The sequence below is a fragment of the Elaeis guineensis genome, chromosome 5 (genome assembly GCF_000442705.2).
Source record: "Elaeis guineensis isolate ETL-2024a chromosome 5, EG11, whole genome shotgun sequence".
Classification (NCBI taxonomy): Eukaryota; Viridiplantae; Streptophyta; class Magnoliopsida; order Arecales; family Arecaceae; genus Elaeis; species Elaeis guineensis.
Genome location: NC_025997.2, coordinates 106,953,581 through 106,967,114, shown reverse-complemented (window position 1 = coordinate 106,967,114; position 13,534 = coordinate 106,953,581). Strand labels below are relative to the sequence as shown.

The following is a 13,534-nucleotide window of genomic DNA, read 5'->3' as shown; positions in this document are numbered from 1 at the left end:
AATATTCTTACAATGGATTCACTTCCATCGCTTAGCAAGGCCTATGCCTCCAATGAGGTCTCCATGTTCAATCTATCCAGCTTCTTGATGATGTAGCCATGGCAGCAAACCACTTCAACACCAATGGCCGTGGCAAGGGTGCTACAACTGTTCCTCCTCTTTGCGGCAATAACCATCAGCATGGTATAAAGAGTTCAAATTGACTGCCATCACTACTTCAGCCATGTCTGTGAGCATCGCCTAAATCTCCCAGGCCAATCTCAAGGCAATCACCGGAACAAAAACTCCGATGTTGGAAATGCTGGCACAAACCGGAATCCTTTAAGCACCCACAATATTGTTGTGCCTTGCCCCTCGCTGGTGCAACATGCACATCCGCTCTCCATGCTCGATATTGATCATCCCCTTTAACTACCGATTTAGCAGGCAACTCCCAAGATGCATGTATAATTGATATAAGAGCATCATCCAATCATATGATATGTTCTCCTGACCTTTTTACTACTCAAATCCAGCCAAATAATTATTCACAATGTTCGTCTACTCAACAGCAAACTTTTGCAGACTCTCTACTCATCTTAAGCTTCCTAATACACTTTTATGTTCCAACATTCAGTCTCAGTTTATTATCTGTTAGGAAACTCACCAAAGATCTCAGTTGTGCTGTCACTTATTTTCCTCTCTGGTCATTGTGTTATCCAGGACTTTTCAACATGGATAGTTTAGTAGGGTTTATTTCTACAAGGACCTTGGTACATATATATGCCTGCACTTTGTAACGAAATTTCCTTTCAGCACTTACATAACCTTCTCAAACACTCCCCTAAGGATCGTCAAATATTCAAATAAAAGTGAGTTTCCAGTTCGACTGGTGCATTTGGGGAACATACTCGACGCCTACGCAGGCTGGTGAATATTTTTTCTCACTGTAGTTGACGCTTTACAGGCGCTGTACATGGGCATTTTGATGAAAACAGTCTGAAACATTTTCCTACCTCATATATTTTTATGCTAACCGTTAGAATTGGCAGCGGGTCGGAGTTTCTTTCTACTCAAATGAGGCCTTCTTTCATGGTTGTGGCATACTTCACCACAACAACATGGTTTTGTCCCAACATAGGCATCTCCTTGAAATGGCTCAAGCTCTTCGTTTTTAAGCCAACGTTCCTCTTTCCGAGTTTCCTTGCCTCTCTGTCTCCACCACAATCCAAGCCACCTCTCATTCATTTCCATCACCCGTCAGCACTGAAGTTGGCCTTGACACCCAGATCTTCGCAACCCACAACCAAAGTTCAATCCGATCCTCTCCACCTCTTTTTCCGTGAAGCGCACTAACTATTTCTCTTAACTCATTTCATCACCTAAAATTCCCGGGGACTACCAATGGTCTCTCGTGCTAGAGTCTCCGCCAGTCCAATCTGCTACCTCTGGTAAAGTGGTGAGCTATATTAATTATATATGATGGATGTGACACCACAAAGCTAGATGTGCATGACAATGAGGCATCTCCATGCATCATCCAGAGTGGGCCAATAGATCCTACCAAAAAAAAAACAAAAAGAGTGGGCCTTATAGAGAGTTTGGTATCACAGCAAAGCCAACAGCCAGCTGCATCCCATGCAAGAGAAACAAGCAAGAAAAAGAAAAAAACCAAGACCAAAGAAATAAGATGAATTATTAAACCCCTCCCCTCCTGGTTTGCTATTTTGAGCAACATGGATCTCCTGCAGTATGCTGTGCAATCGTGGATGCATCAAAAGATGGATGGCCATCAAATGAGGTAGTTCATAACTGCATGCTATGTTATACATGGTGCATATTATTCGATGACTGTCCATCTTCTGGTAGCAGTCATCCATGGATGATTAACATTATGGTGCACAGGTCGCATTGCACTATTAAGCATCTGAGTTGTTATATTTTTTCATTTCATATACATGTGCTTTTTGAAAGGTGTATGTAGTCGTGAGGGGAGTCATTTTACAGATAATTTTTTTTTTGAAAACTATAAAAGAACCAACCAAGGTCGTCTATGATGCATAAGCTGCATCATAGAGTGTTGTGCAGCTTTCAATGGCTGCCATTGGGAGATGGATGGCCATCAAATAATATACGCCGTGTATAATATAGTATGCACTTATAAATTATCTTATTTGATAGCCATCCATCTCCTTAGGGTTTATACAATATTCTACACTGCAGGCAATGCACCACGGAGGATCCATGCTCTTAAAGAAACACACTTGGTCTCCCATCTCTCTTCTTTTCTCAAGGCTGAAGAATTGGATAACAATTTGACATGTCATTTGTTTGCTAATATTTGTTTTGTAGGTAACTAAGTAGTGTATATATTGCATATCCCTTAGATGTATAGTATAGCAAGTAGATGTCCACTTTTCATGCACCATCTCGACGTCTACAACACAGATAGGGAGAAGGGAAAAAGAAAAAGGAGAATTTAATTCCCGATCCCTCCTTTGACGACTGTAACGTCTAATCCCGGAGCCAACCACCACAATTCCTCGAAGAAGACTTCCAACCATCGGGCAGCCCCATAGTTTCTTTACCAAAAAAAAAAAAAAAATGCCCCATGCAAGATGAAGGAACAAAGGACAACAAAACTCCCATTAATAGGGATCAAAAGGCAACAGTCTGACATTCTACTCCTTTTTGAACTGGACCTTCAGAGTGCAGCGGGACATTGGAGGAGCATTGTTTTCTGGATGTAAACAAATAATGTGGCAGTTCGCTACCAATAGAAGGAATGATTTAATGGTACTTGATAAATATTTTATGCCAACGTAAATGATCTTCTTGTTGGTATAAATATTTCGTTGTTGCCATTAAATGGCCTTGATTGCTATCTCCAATTTAACAATACCTTCTCCGTTATATTTCTCAAGAAATTTCCATCACATTCAAAAATTCATAATTAATCAAATGAAGCAACGACCCCACTTCTTGAGATTCAAAATTCACCCATATCTCTCTATCATACTCTTAATGTATTAGTTGAAAAGGACTATCATGCATGAAGAATGTGCTCCATTGTTGCAATCAACTAGTGTATAACATGTAGGGATGCACTTTTTTGTCCTATTCCAAACTGTTCTTAAACTACAATATGAAATAGATATAATACAATAGATGACAGAAATAGAATAAAATATAATAGATACAAGAGCCTAATTATTTTTTAAAATAAAAAATTATATTGATGACATTGTTAATGCAGGTGCTGACATAGCAAATAGAGAGCTTAGCACAAATTGAGCCTCCGTTTTAGTTACACACTAGTTTTAGATGCATGTGTTGCATGGGATTTGATATGTATGCACAGAGTTCACAATAGGAGGTAAGTTTTGATTGAATTGCATTTCATGGGATTATAAAACGATGACCTTTTATTATAAATCATAAGTGACATTACAATGTTTTCATGAAGTTAAATAAGAAAATGTATGTTACCTTATAATGAAGTGAAGGATCATAAGCTATTAATAATAATTTTTATGATGGATTTGCAGAAAGTTGAAGTTTGTTGGCATATTTTATTTAAATTTAATTTAAATATAATAAACATAGAACTTTATTTTGAAATATTGTATAATTTGGTGACCTTCAAAAGATAGTTGAAAGCCTCTTTATACACTACTTTTAGTGAATCCAAGGAGTGCATCATTTTCATTATCTATTAAGATTTTAATTCCTTAAGATAATGTTACCAAAGATAAAGTGACATAGCTAAAAACTGGTTTTGGCAAGTACAAACCAATATGGCTTAATGTTTGGCCGAGACTTTTCTCACTACAGAAAAAATGGTCATTAACGACGTTATTAATGGTCATTAACGACGCTTTAAAGCGTCGCTATTTCGCTTTACGACGCTTCGAAAAGCGTCGGCAAAGCGTCGACTATGTAAGAGTGGGGACGAATAGCGCCGACGCTTTTTAAAAGCGTCGTTATTTTTTAACGACGCTTTAAAGCGTCGTAAATATTTACATTAACGACGCTTTAAAGCGTCGTTAAATTTGTCTTAACGACGCTTATAAGCGTCGTTAATGTAAATCTTTACGACGCTTTAAAGCGTCGCAAAAAGTAATTTTAACGGCGCTTTTTAGCGTCGTTAATGACTCCGCGTGACCGTACAGTCTACCAAGACGCTTTTCGAAGCGTCGGCTTTTTGTCTTTAACGATGCTTATAAGCGTCGTTAAAATTATTTTAACGATGCTTATAAGCGTCGTTAAAGGTTTTAAGAGAAAAAAAAAATACAGATATTATCTAAAAAAAAAGAATACAATACATTCCTGTACGAAATCATATCAATTATTCGAACATAAACATGTACAATCACCACATTCACATTCACACCTGTACAATCACCATCATTCACATCAAAAGCAAACTTAAATAGAAAATTTAATCAAACCAAAAGACAATATTTTATATAAATAAAAATAAAATACTAATCGTCCATTACAATCAAGAGTAATATAAATAAATATAAAAATACAATAAAAATAAAATAATATCAATCTGCAGGCGGATGGTCGTCGTTGTCTCCACGTGACGTGCCGCTATCTCGACGGGTGCCTGATATGCCAGGAGCCTACAAGAAACATATCAAAAGCATGATTTGCATATCTATAAATAAAATATATAAATCATTAAATTAATATAAAAATATATATTTAATATTATGTGTTTACCTGAGATGAACCATACATCTCTAATAAAGATGTAAGGTGATCAATCTGTCCCCTCATAGCCTGCATCTCGGCACGGCTCTGTCGCATCTCCTCCATCTCAGCGGCACGACTCTGTCTAATCTCCTGTATCTCCGCCTCGAGTCTGCGAACGCGTGAATCCTGAGCATCTGCTGCAGCATGCTGCGTATATCTACTAACCTCAGATAACTGAGTGGGGGTGACTCCTACTCCATAACCCCTCACTCGGCCGTAGCGCTCTGGTCCCATCAACTCTGTGAATACCTCGGCCTCGATACGGCTCTGCTGCGTAGATGCTGCGGACTCGTCGTCACGCTCCGTAATGAGAGATGTAGCCTTCTCCTGTATTTTTTTTGAAAACAAGAGTTATACATTAATAGCTAACAAAATTAAATTTAAATCATTGCAAAAAATATAATATTAATAATGCCGTACATATAAATCTCTTGACTCATCTCGAACAAAAGTACCATCCTGATGAGTATGAGTCATCCGGTAAAACTCCACTTGTCCGGGTTCCCTCCCATGCTCATCCTCCTACACAAATAATTTCAATTTTAAGCAAACAGTTATGATAATTTAAAAAAATATATGAGTATCATGATACAGACATGGTCCACGATACATAATGATATTAGTTATATAAATATTTCAACATAAAAATTAAAAGTTAATTATGAAAGTTTAAGGAACATGCAAACTCCTGTGGAGTCGTGCATAACTCTTCGACCCCGATGTATGAGGAACAGACTGAGCTGCTCGTGCAGCTCTACCAATAGCAGAATAAGTCTGTAAAATAAAGTAAAGAACTTGTTATATATATAATATATAATAAAAATCAATATTTTTATAAAATATTTAGGAAAAAAAGATAATAAACAGATAATATACCTGTGCCCTCTCGGAGAACCAATAATGAACCAACTCCATCCATTGATGAGGGGGTACATCAGGAGGACAATTCCTAGCAACCTCCTCCTCTGTCATACCCTGTCTCATATAGTCCTTCTTCAATTGTGCTCTATATTCTTTTCATTTGCGGTTGAGAGACTTCATTACAAAATCATGAGTGGATGGAGGGAGAACAAACTTGCTCTATAAAAAAAAAAATTAAATGAAATAAATTATATAAATGATTAACAATTAATATACAGTATGAACATCAATTCATTACCTCTATAACTCGGAGGAGCTCAACTTTGTACGTTGGAAGCATGTCATTCCATTTTGCATAGCCCAACGGACATAGCTGAGGCCTCCGAGCAACAGTCCCCAAAAATGAAGTCAATAAGCAGGCAGCTTTCTTAATTGGCTGACCTAGCTGATTGCACTCCACAACAATCCTCTCGCCCTCACGCATCTGCCACACATCTCGTACTACTGTGGGTCCGCGTCTGGGGCGTACTCTCCCGGATCCATCTGTAAAAAATACATAAAAGTAACTATATCATAAATATACATAAAATGAAATAAAAAAAAATTACATGAAAGATAATATATATCCTGCACGTGTATCTCATCATCTGGCTGATGAACAGGAGGATCGTGCTGTGCTGATGATGAAGGACAGGGCTCAGAATGCTGTGCAGCTGAACTGGCCTCAGGCTGCTGTGCTGAAGAAGACGTACCGGCCTCTGTCTGTGAAAACTGGAACTGCACACCAGCATATCGTCCCCTGCGACGCATGATGTCACCTAGCATTTATATAAATAAAAGGTAGAATCAGTTAATATATGGAGTAAAATAATACAATAATTAATGCAAAATATATACATCATAAATAATTATTACCAGTAACAATCAAGCAGTAGTGTTTTCTTCGAATTCTGTTCTAACCAACGTCGTCGTAGCATTTAAATCATCAGCTGGCACAAAATTGTAGGGCATACATTGGTATAAGTGTCATCGTCATCATCCTCCACTTGGTTTCCCATATCATATAAGTCTCTAGGTTTTGTTTTGATGACAGTAAACCAATCTTTATCTTTTGCGTCTTGTACATAAAATACTTGACGAGCTTGAGATGAAAAAATGAATGGGTCATCCTTCAATAACACATCAGTGTGTATCAACCTTGAAAAATTTACAAGTGTAAATCCATTTGCATCTTGTTTCAAACCCCTTGGTGAGTTTATGTCTATCCAATCACATCTAAACAGTACTACTTTAAATTTTCCATAATAATCCAACTCATAGATATCTTTAAGTGCACCATAATAGGATTTTCCATCTGCTTCCACCATAACACCGCTATTCTGTGTTTTTCTAAATTTCTCCCGTTCTCTAGTATGAAATTTAAAGCCATTAATTATGAAACCATTATATCTATTCACAATCTTGTTAGGTCCTCGAGCAAGAGCTATTAGTTCATCTGAATTATTTGTCTCCATCATCTTTGATACCTAACAAAAAATGATATGACGAAGTGCAGTTGAGTTATCTGATATTAAATATGTATCAAAAATTAATATATCCCATAATTAAATATAAATCACACCTGATTCGAAAGCCACATAGGGAATAACTCGACCAACCATTGCTGTTCAATCCTTGCATTAGGACGAATGTTATGATTGGCTCGTCTCTGATAAATTAAAAATTCACTGCATAAAATATAAATATATCATTTAGAACATTATATCTAATATAAAATTTAAATTTTGATGTCATTCCTTAAATATACTAACCTGCGATGGTCAGATATTATGTCACTATGAAGTAACACATAACGATGTGCTTGTGCTAAGGATTTTTAATCAAGTACAATACCTTCACCTCTTCCCAAGAATTTTTCAGCAGTTAAGAACTTATACAGTTCTGCATTCTCCACAAAGTCATTATGCCGTTGAGGTCGACTAAAAATAGTCTCTACACCTTGAAGATATCTTGAACAAAATGTCAAACATTCATCCGCAATATATGCTTCAGCAATCGAGCCTTCGGGATAGGCTCTATTTCGCACATAATCTTTAAGACGCACAAGATACCTTCAAGAATTAAATATTTATTAAAATATCAGTATGCTGTTGTTTCTAATAAAATTATCAAAAGATTTAAGATTTGTAATAATACCTCTCAATAGGATACATCCATCTATAATGTACCGGTCCACCAACTTTAACTTCTGAAGCTAGGTGAATGAGCAGATGTACCATAATAGTGAAAAATCCAGGAGGAAAAATCTTTTCCATCTGGCAAAGTGTAATTGCAATATCCGATTCTAACTGATCAAGTTCCCGAGGATCAATAACTTTGGAACATAATGCCTTAAAGAATGATGATAATCGAAGTACAATTGTAACAACTTGTTTCGGCAATGACGATCTTAAAGCTATTAGAAAAATATCTTGCATCAATATGTGACCATCATGACTTTTAAGATTTGAAAATTTTCGATCCTTTAGATGCACACATCGTGAAATATTCGATGCATATCCATCGGGTACTTTGATACTTTTCAAAACTCCCAAAAAATTATCTTTTTCTCGAGCAGACATTGTGTAACATGCAGAAGGCACATAAATTCTATCATTAGCAAGCATTTTAGGATGAAGTTCCTGTCGGATACCCATTTCTTTTAAATCAAGACGTGCCTTCATGTTATCTTTGCTCTTTCCATCAAGGTTTAAAAATGTTCTAAGTAAATTATCGCAAACATTCTTCTCTATATGCATGACATCAAGATTGTGCCGAATAAGATTATGTTTCCATAAGGTAAGTCAAAAAAGATACTTCGTTTTTTCCATAAATGTTTACTTGGCTGTTGTGTAGATGCTATCTGTGTGTCTTCCTCATTTTCATCCTCGAAATAATTGTCTGGATCTTGAAACAACTCTGCATCTATAGTACTGATACTGACTTCCTCTGGTAACCCTTCGTGCACTGAGCTTTCAACATCATCCCTTCCTCTTTTTTTAGAGGACTTTGAGTGCTTACCATAGCTGTAATTCATGCCATCCATTTGTCTATGAACATCAGTTCCAGAAGGTGGAATAGGGGCACATCCCAATTCTATAGTACCATCAAACAAATCTTTCTGAAATCGAAACGGATGATTTGCTTCCAACCATCGACGATGTCCCATGTAACAAAATTTACCTCCATGTTTTAACCAAATTGAATGTGTTGAATCTCCACAACAAGGACATGCGACCCGTCTCTTTGTACTCCAGCCAGATAAATTGGCATATGCTGGAAAATCATTAATAGTCCATAACAAAGCTGCCCGTAGTTTAAATGTTTGGCCGTTGGAAGCATCAAATGCATCAACACCCTCCCACAACTGTTTCAATTCCTCTATCAAAGGCTGTAGAAAAATATCAATATCATTGCCTGGACCCTTATCTCCTGGAATAACCATTGACAAGATAAGTGATGATTGTTTCATGCACATCCACGGTGGCAAATTGTAAGGTATCAAAACGACTGGCCAAGTGCTGTAGGTAGAACTCAGGGTCTGAAATGAATTGAAGCCATCAGAAGCTAAGCCAAACCTAATACTGCGAACATCAGAGGCAAAATCAGGATGCCTATCATCAAATGCTTTCCATTGAAGACTATCTGCTGGATGTCTCAACATTCCATCCTTTGTACGTCCTTCATGATGCCATCTCATTGATGAAGCTGTTTTTGATGATGCATAAATCCTTTTCAATCTAGGTATAAGAGGAAAGTAACGCAATACCTTGGCCGGTTTCTTTTTACTCCGCATTGCATCCAATTCATTCAGTACATCATCTCGATCTTCTTTTTGTGTTATCCATCTTGAAGATCCACATACATTGCATGACTCTTGATTAGCGTTTTCACCCCGATATAACATACAATCTTTCGGACAACTATGAATCTTTTCGTATCCAAGATCCAATTCCTTTACTACTTTCTTGGCTTCATAATACGATGGTGGTAAACGAGTGCTTTCTGGAAATGCATCCTTTAATAACTTGAGCAGCATGGTAAAACTCTTTCCAGACCATCTATTCAAATATTTTATATGAAATAAATGTACAAGAAAAGAAATCTTAGAAAATTTTGTACAACCCGGATATAATTCTTCGTCTGCATCTTTCATTAAGGTGTGATAACGAGCTGTCTCATCATTAGATGTATGTATGGGCTCCTCAACATGCATACGTTCCGTATGCGTACATCCATCAAACATCCCAACTGTTTCTTGTATACTACTGGATTCTCCTAAATTTTGAACATCAAATCCAAAAGCATCTGTGATCAAACCCCTTATATCATCATCTCTTGCAGAATTGTCTTCTAGGCTAGTGGATCCGCAATGAGTCAGGGGTTGGTTACATGATGATGGCAACATAGATTCTCCATGAAAAATCCAGTCGGTATAACCTCTTAAAAAACCATTCCATACCAAATGTTCTTCAACATTTTGTAGATCTAAAGAAGAACTATTTACACATTTCCGACATGGACATAAAATCTTTCCATTCAAACTACTTTTCTCCATACCAAATTTAATGAAGTCATGAACTCCATCTAAATATTCTTTACTATTTCTTGGTTTATTTATCCAACTTTTGTCCATTGTAGGATAAAACTGACCGAACTTGCAATTTATCTAAAAATAAAAAAAAATTATACAATCTATATTAATGCAATGAGTAAAAAATATCAGTCATTTCATAAAATCCAAAAAAATAACAGCTAGATAAAGTTTACATAGTAAATGCTTGCTATCATCAACTAATAGGTAAAGAAGGTCCTATCCCATTCAGAAAATGTATTAATTCTATAGGTCAATTACAAAAATCAAATGATATGCAACAAGAGCCGAAAAAAATTTCGGCAGTATTTCCCCTTAGTTCTTCCGTATAGGAAGAACAAAAGAAAAATACCATCCAAAATTTTTTTCGAACCTCTCAGCATACCATTTGATTATGGTAATGACCTATAGAATTACTCACATTTTCCAAACTGTCCATACTGGACAATCAATTGATCAATGTACATAATTTTTTTATCCGTACAAAAATAAATAAATGTACGGATATAATAGAATATGTACATTAATCAAAAGACGGGTCTATGTTTCGATACAATGTAATTTTTAAAAAATTAATTCATAATTAACTTGATTTAATACCTGATATTAACTTGGGGAGTAGTGGACAAAGAAACTTGGCCCAGCTTAATCCAGATGCTTAGTCTTCATCAGTCACGAAGATAAGGATAATGTAGGCCACACGATATCAGGGTCCAGCCACATAACGAGCGCCACATGTCAGATAAGCAATCAATCAGGATTCATGAAACTATGAAATTATCCATTCATCAACCGTATATCACAACCTTAATTAATTGTACTATATAGAATGTTTAAAGAATCTTTAAAGAAATTGAAAATATAGAATGTTAAGAAAAGTTTGGTACATTGATCTAGTAGATTCAACTTATGATACATCCACGTTCAATGTCGGTAGTTTGATGGTGGAGTTGGTGCGTTGGTCGAGCAGGTTTGGGTTGCATGATCCTTGAGAAAGAATAATTGGTCTTTTTTCCGTGACATCGACTCTTCCACACATATTTCAAATTATTCAAATCTCTTTCGTCCATCTATTTGCACCTATCATGAAAACAGCTATTGCACCATCTAACGATTGATATCGTAAAAGAAAGAGAATCATAAAGATATATTCCGAACCCTGACCGATCATACAACTGACTGCTATTGAGTTTTGTGCTAATGCATGGTGACCAACTCTTTCTTTAAGATCCACTGAATCTACTTAATTTTTCAGTATTTTATTTATTAAATTTAATAAGTATATTTATTTTAATTAATTTAATTTTCTAATTTATTAAAAATTCATGAGTTTAAGTTTGCTAAAATAGTGTGACTTCCCGCCATTTATGCAAGAAGATGGAAGGTTAAATCGGATGAAGGATGGCAATGCTTAACTATTTAGTTTGTTTAACTTATTTCAATCTAGATCGGAAGAGGTTACTTGAGATTCGAATGAATTGTTTGAGCTATTTAATACATGGTTCAGACTTGGGTTAAGAATTTTTTTGATCTACCGGCCCAGGGGAATCTGAGTATCCGCTTTTTCCAAAAATACAGCATGCACACGCGGCTCGCTTCGCTTATACCAAAAATCCACATGTCAAACGAAACGCAGATGCCTTTGTTTTATCATATATATATATATATTAAATTAATAATTAAAATTTTTTCTTAAGAAACATTTAAGAATTCAATTTATTTATGCACATAGATATAGATACACTTATATAAATTAATAATTAAATTTTTTTCTGAATAATATTTAAAAATTTAATTTTTTTATGCACATAGATATAGATATATATATACATGCACACATAAACATATAAATACATACAAATAGAAAAAGTAGGTGGGAGGCCGTATCAAACAGAAAAAGAATGCATGATGTGACTCCAAACTAAAATGAGGATCCAGCAAGTGAGATTTGTCGGAACATGTTTTGATTGGTCTCCGAGCCGAGGTAGTTCATCAGTGCTCCCGTTTCAATACAAACGCGCAGACAAAATAAAGCTTGAGAGAACTGACATTTTTCATTTGAAACATATAATTTGAATTTATTTTTTGGCCTGATGCATGATAATTTTTTAAAAATCTTCTTTCATTAAGAACCAATAAAAAATCTCACCCAAAATAAAACTGAACACACAATTGCATGAATCCTCTCATACTTAGCATATTCAGGAAAGAAAGTTCAATTACAAACATAATGACTAGTTCATGCTCAATCTTAAAAGAATCTCTACTGAAATATTTTCTAACCATACAAAAATTATAACTGGACCAACATTGATATCATTTATAATGATACAGTATCTAGTTAAGATAAAGCAAATTGGGAATTATTAACGAGGATTCTTGACTTAGCCTAAATACACAAAGCTATCTCAATGCACCAACAGTGTGGAACTAGACACACTCACACAGGTCCTACCATTGTCCCTTCCCAAATTGCCCTATAAGGTTTCCTGCCTCTCACGGAGTTATCACATGATAATTTTGTTCTAGTCAATTGAAAAATTAGGAAACGTATTCTATCCCTCGAAAAAATTACTACTTGATAAATCATAGATAACTAACATGCTAAATGCAACTGCAGATGGAGCAAACATGCATACAATCTTGGCTCTGTACCAATTTTTCAGAGAAATTTGAATCTGCATATATATACAAAATTAATTTTTAATTACTTAAATAACCTAGATTTGGGCTGCAAACATGGGCTTGTTGAAGCTTTGTGCATGAGGTAACACCTATAACAAATTAATTGTTGAACTTTTCATTTTGATTCGGTAAAACATATTGAAAAAAACCAGTGGAAAAAGCCCTAGAAAATCAGGAAAGCAACTCCATAAAAATGACTCAAAACTCAAAATCATCTAGCATTTTCACTCACTCTGGCATGGCACGCTTGCCCTCTACTAGATATTGAGATATATATAGCATGAGATGGCTGTGATCCCCCTTGAATCTGATGAAAAATATAGAAATTCGGGGGCGGAGATGATGGAGGAGGAAGAGATCTCACCTGACCACGGGAGGGGAGGACGGCCGGTGCGGCGTAGATGGCGCTGCGAAGATGGCCGCCGGGAGGGGAGGGGAGAGGAGAGGAGGGCCGGTGGGGAGGGGAAGATGGCTTGGACCGCGCGGGTGGGCGTCGACAGATGCGGCAGCAGAGGGGATCGAGCGGCGGACGGTGGCCGTGAGGCGTGGACGGCGGGTGCGCGTGGACGGCAGGTGCGGTGCCGGCGGCGGAGATGGGCCGGGGTCGGCGGA

At 36.5% G+C, this 13,534-nt stretch overlaps 1 protein-coding gene across 1 annotated transcript; it reads right to left on the bottom strand.

Annotated features, from left to right (window-relative positions):
- Positions 1 to 4,478: 4,478 nt before the first annotated feature.
- LOC140857841 (uncharacterized) lies at positions 4,479 to 5,274 on the bottom strand. Its single transcript, XM_073257027.1, has 3 exons — positions 5,164 to 5,274; positions 4,711 to 5,070; positions 4,479 to 4,610 (listed from the first exon to the last, which is right to left on the bottom strand). The coding sequence occupies exons 1-3, from the start codon at positions 5,218 to 5,220 to the stop codon at positions 4,533 to 4,535; spliced, it is 495 nt and encodes a 164-aa protein (XP_073113128.1). The 5' UTR covers positions 5,221 to 5,274; the 3' UTR covers positions 4,479 to 4,532.
- Positions 5,275 to 13,534: the final 8,260 nt, after the last annotated feature.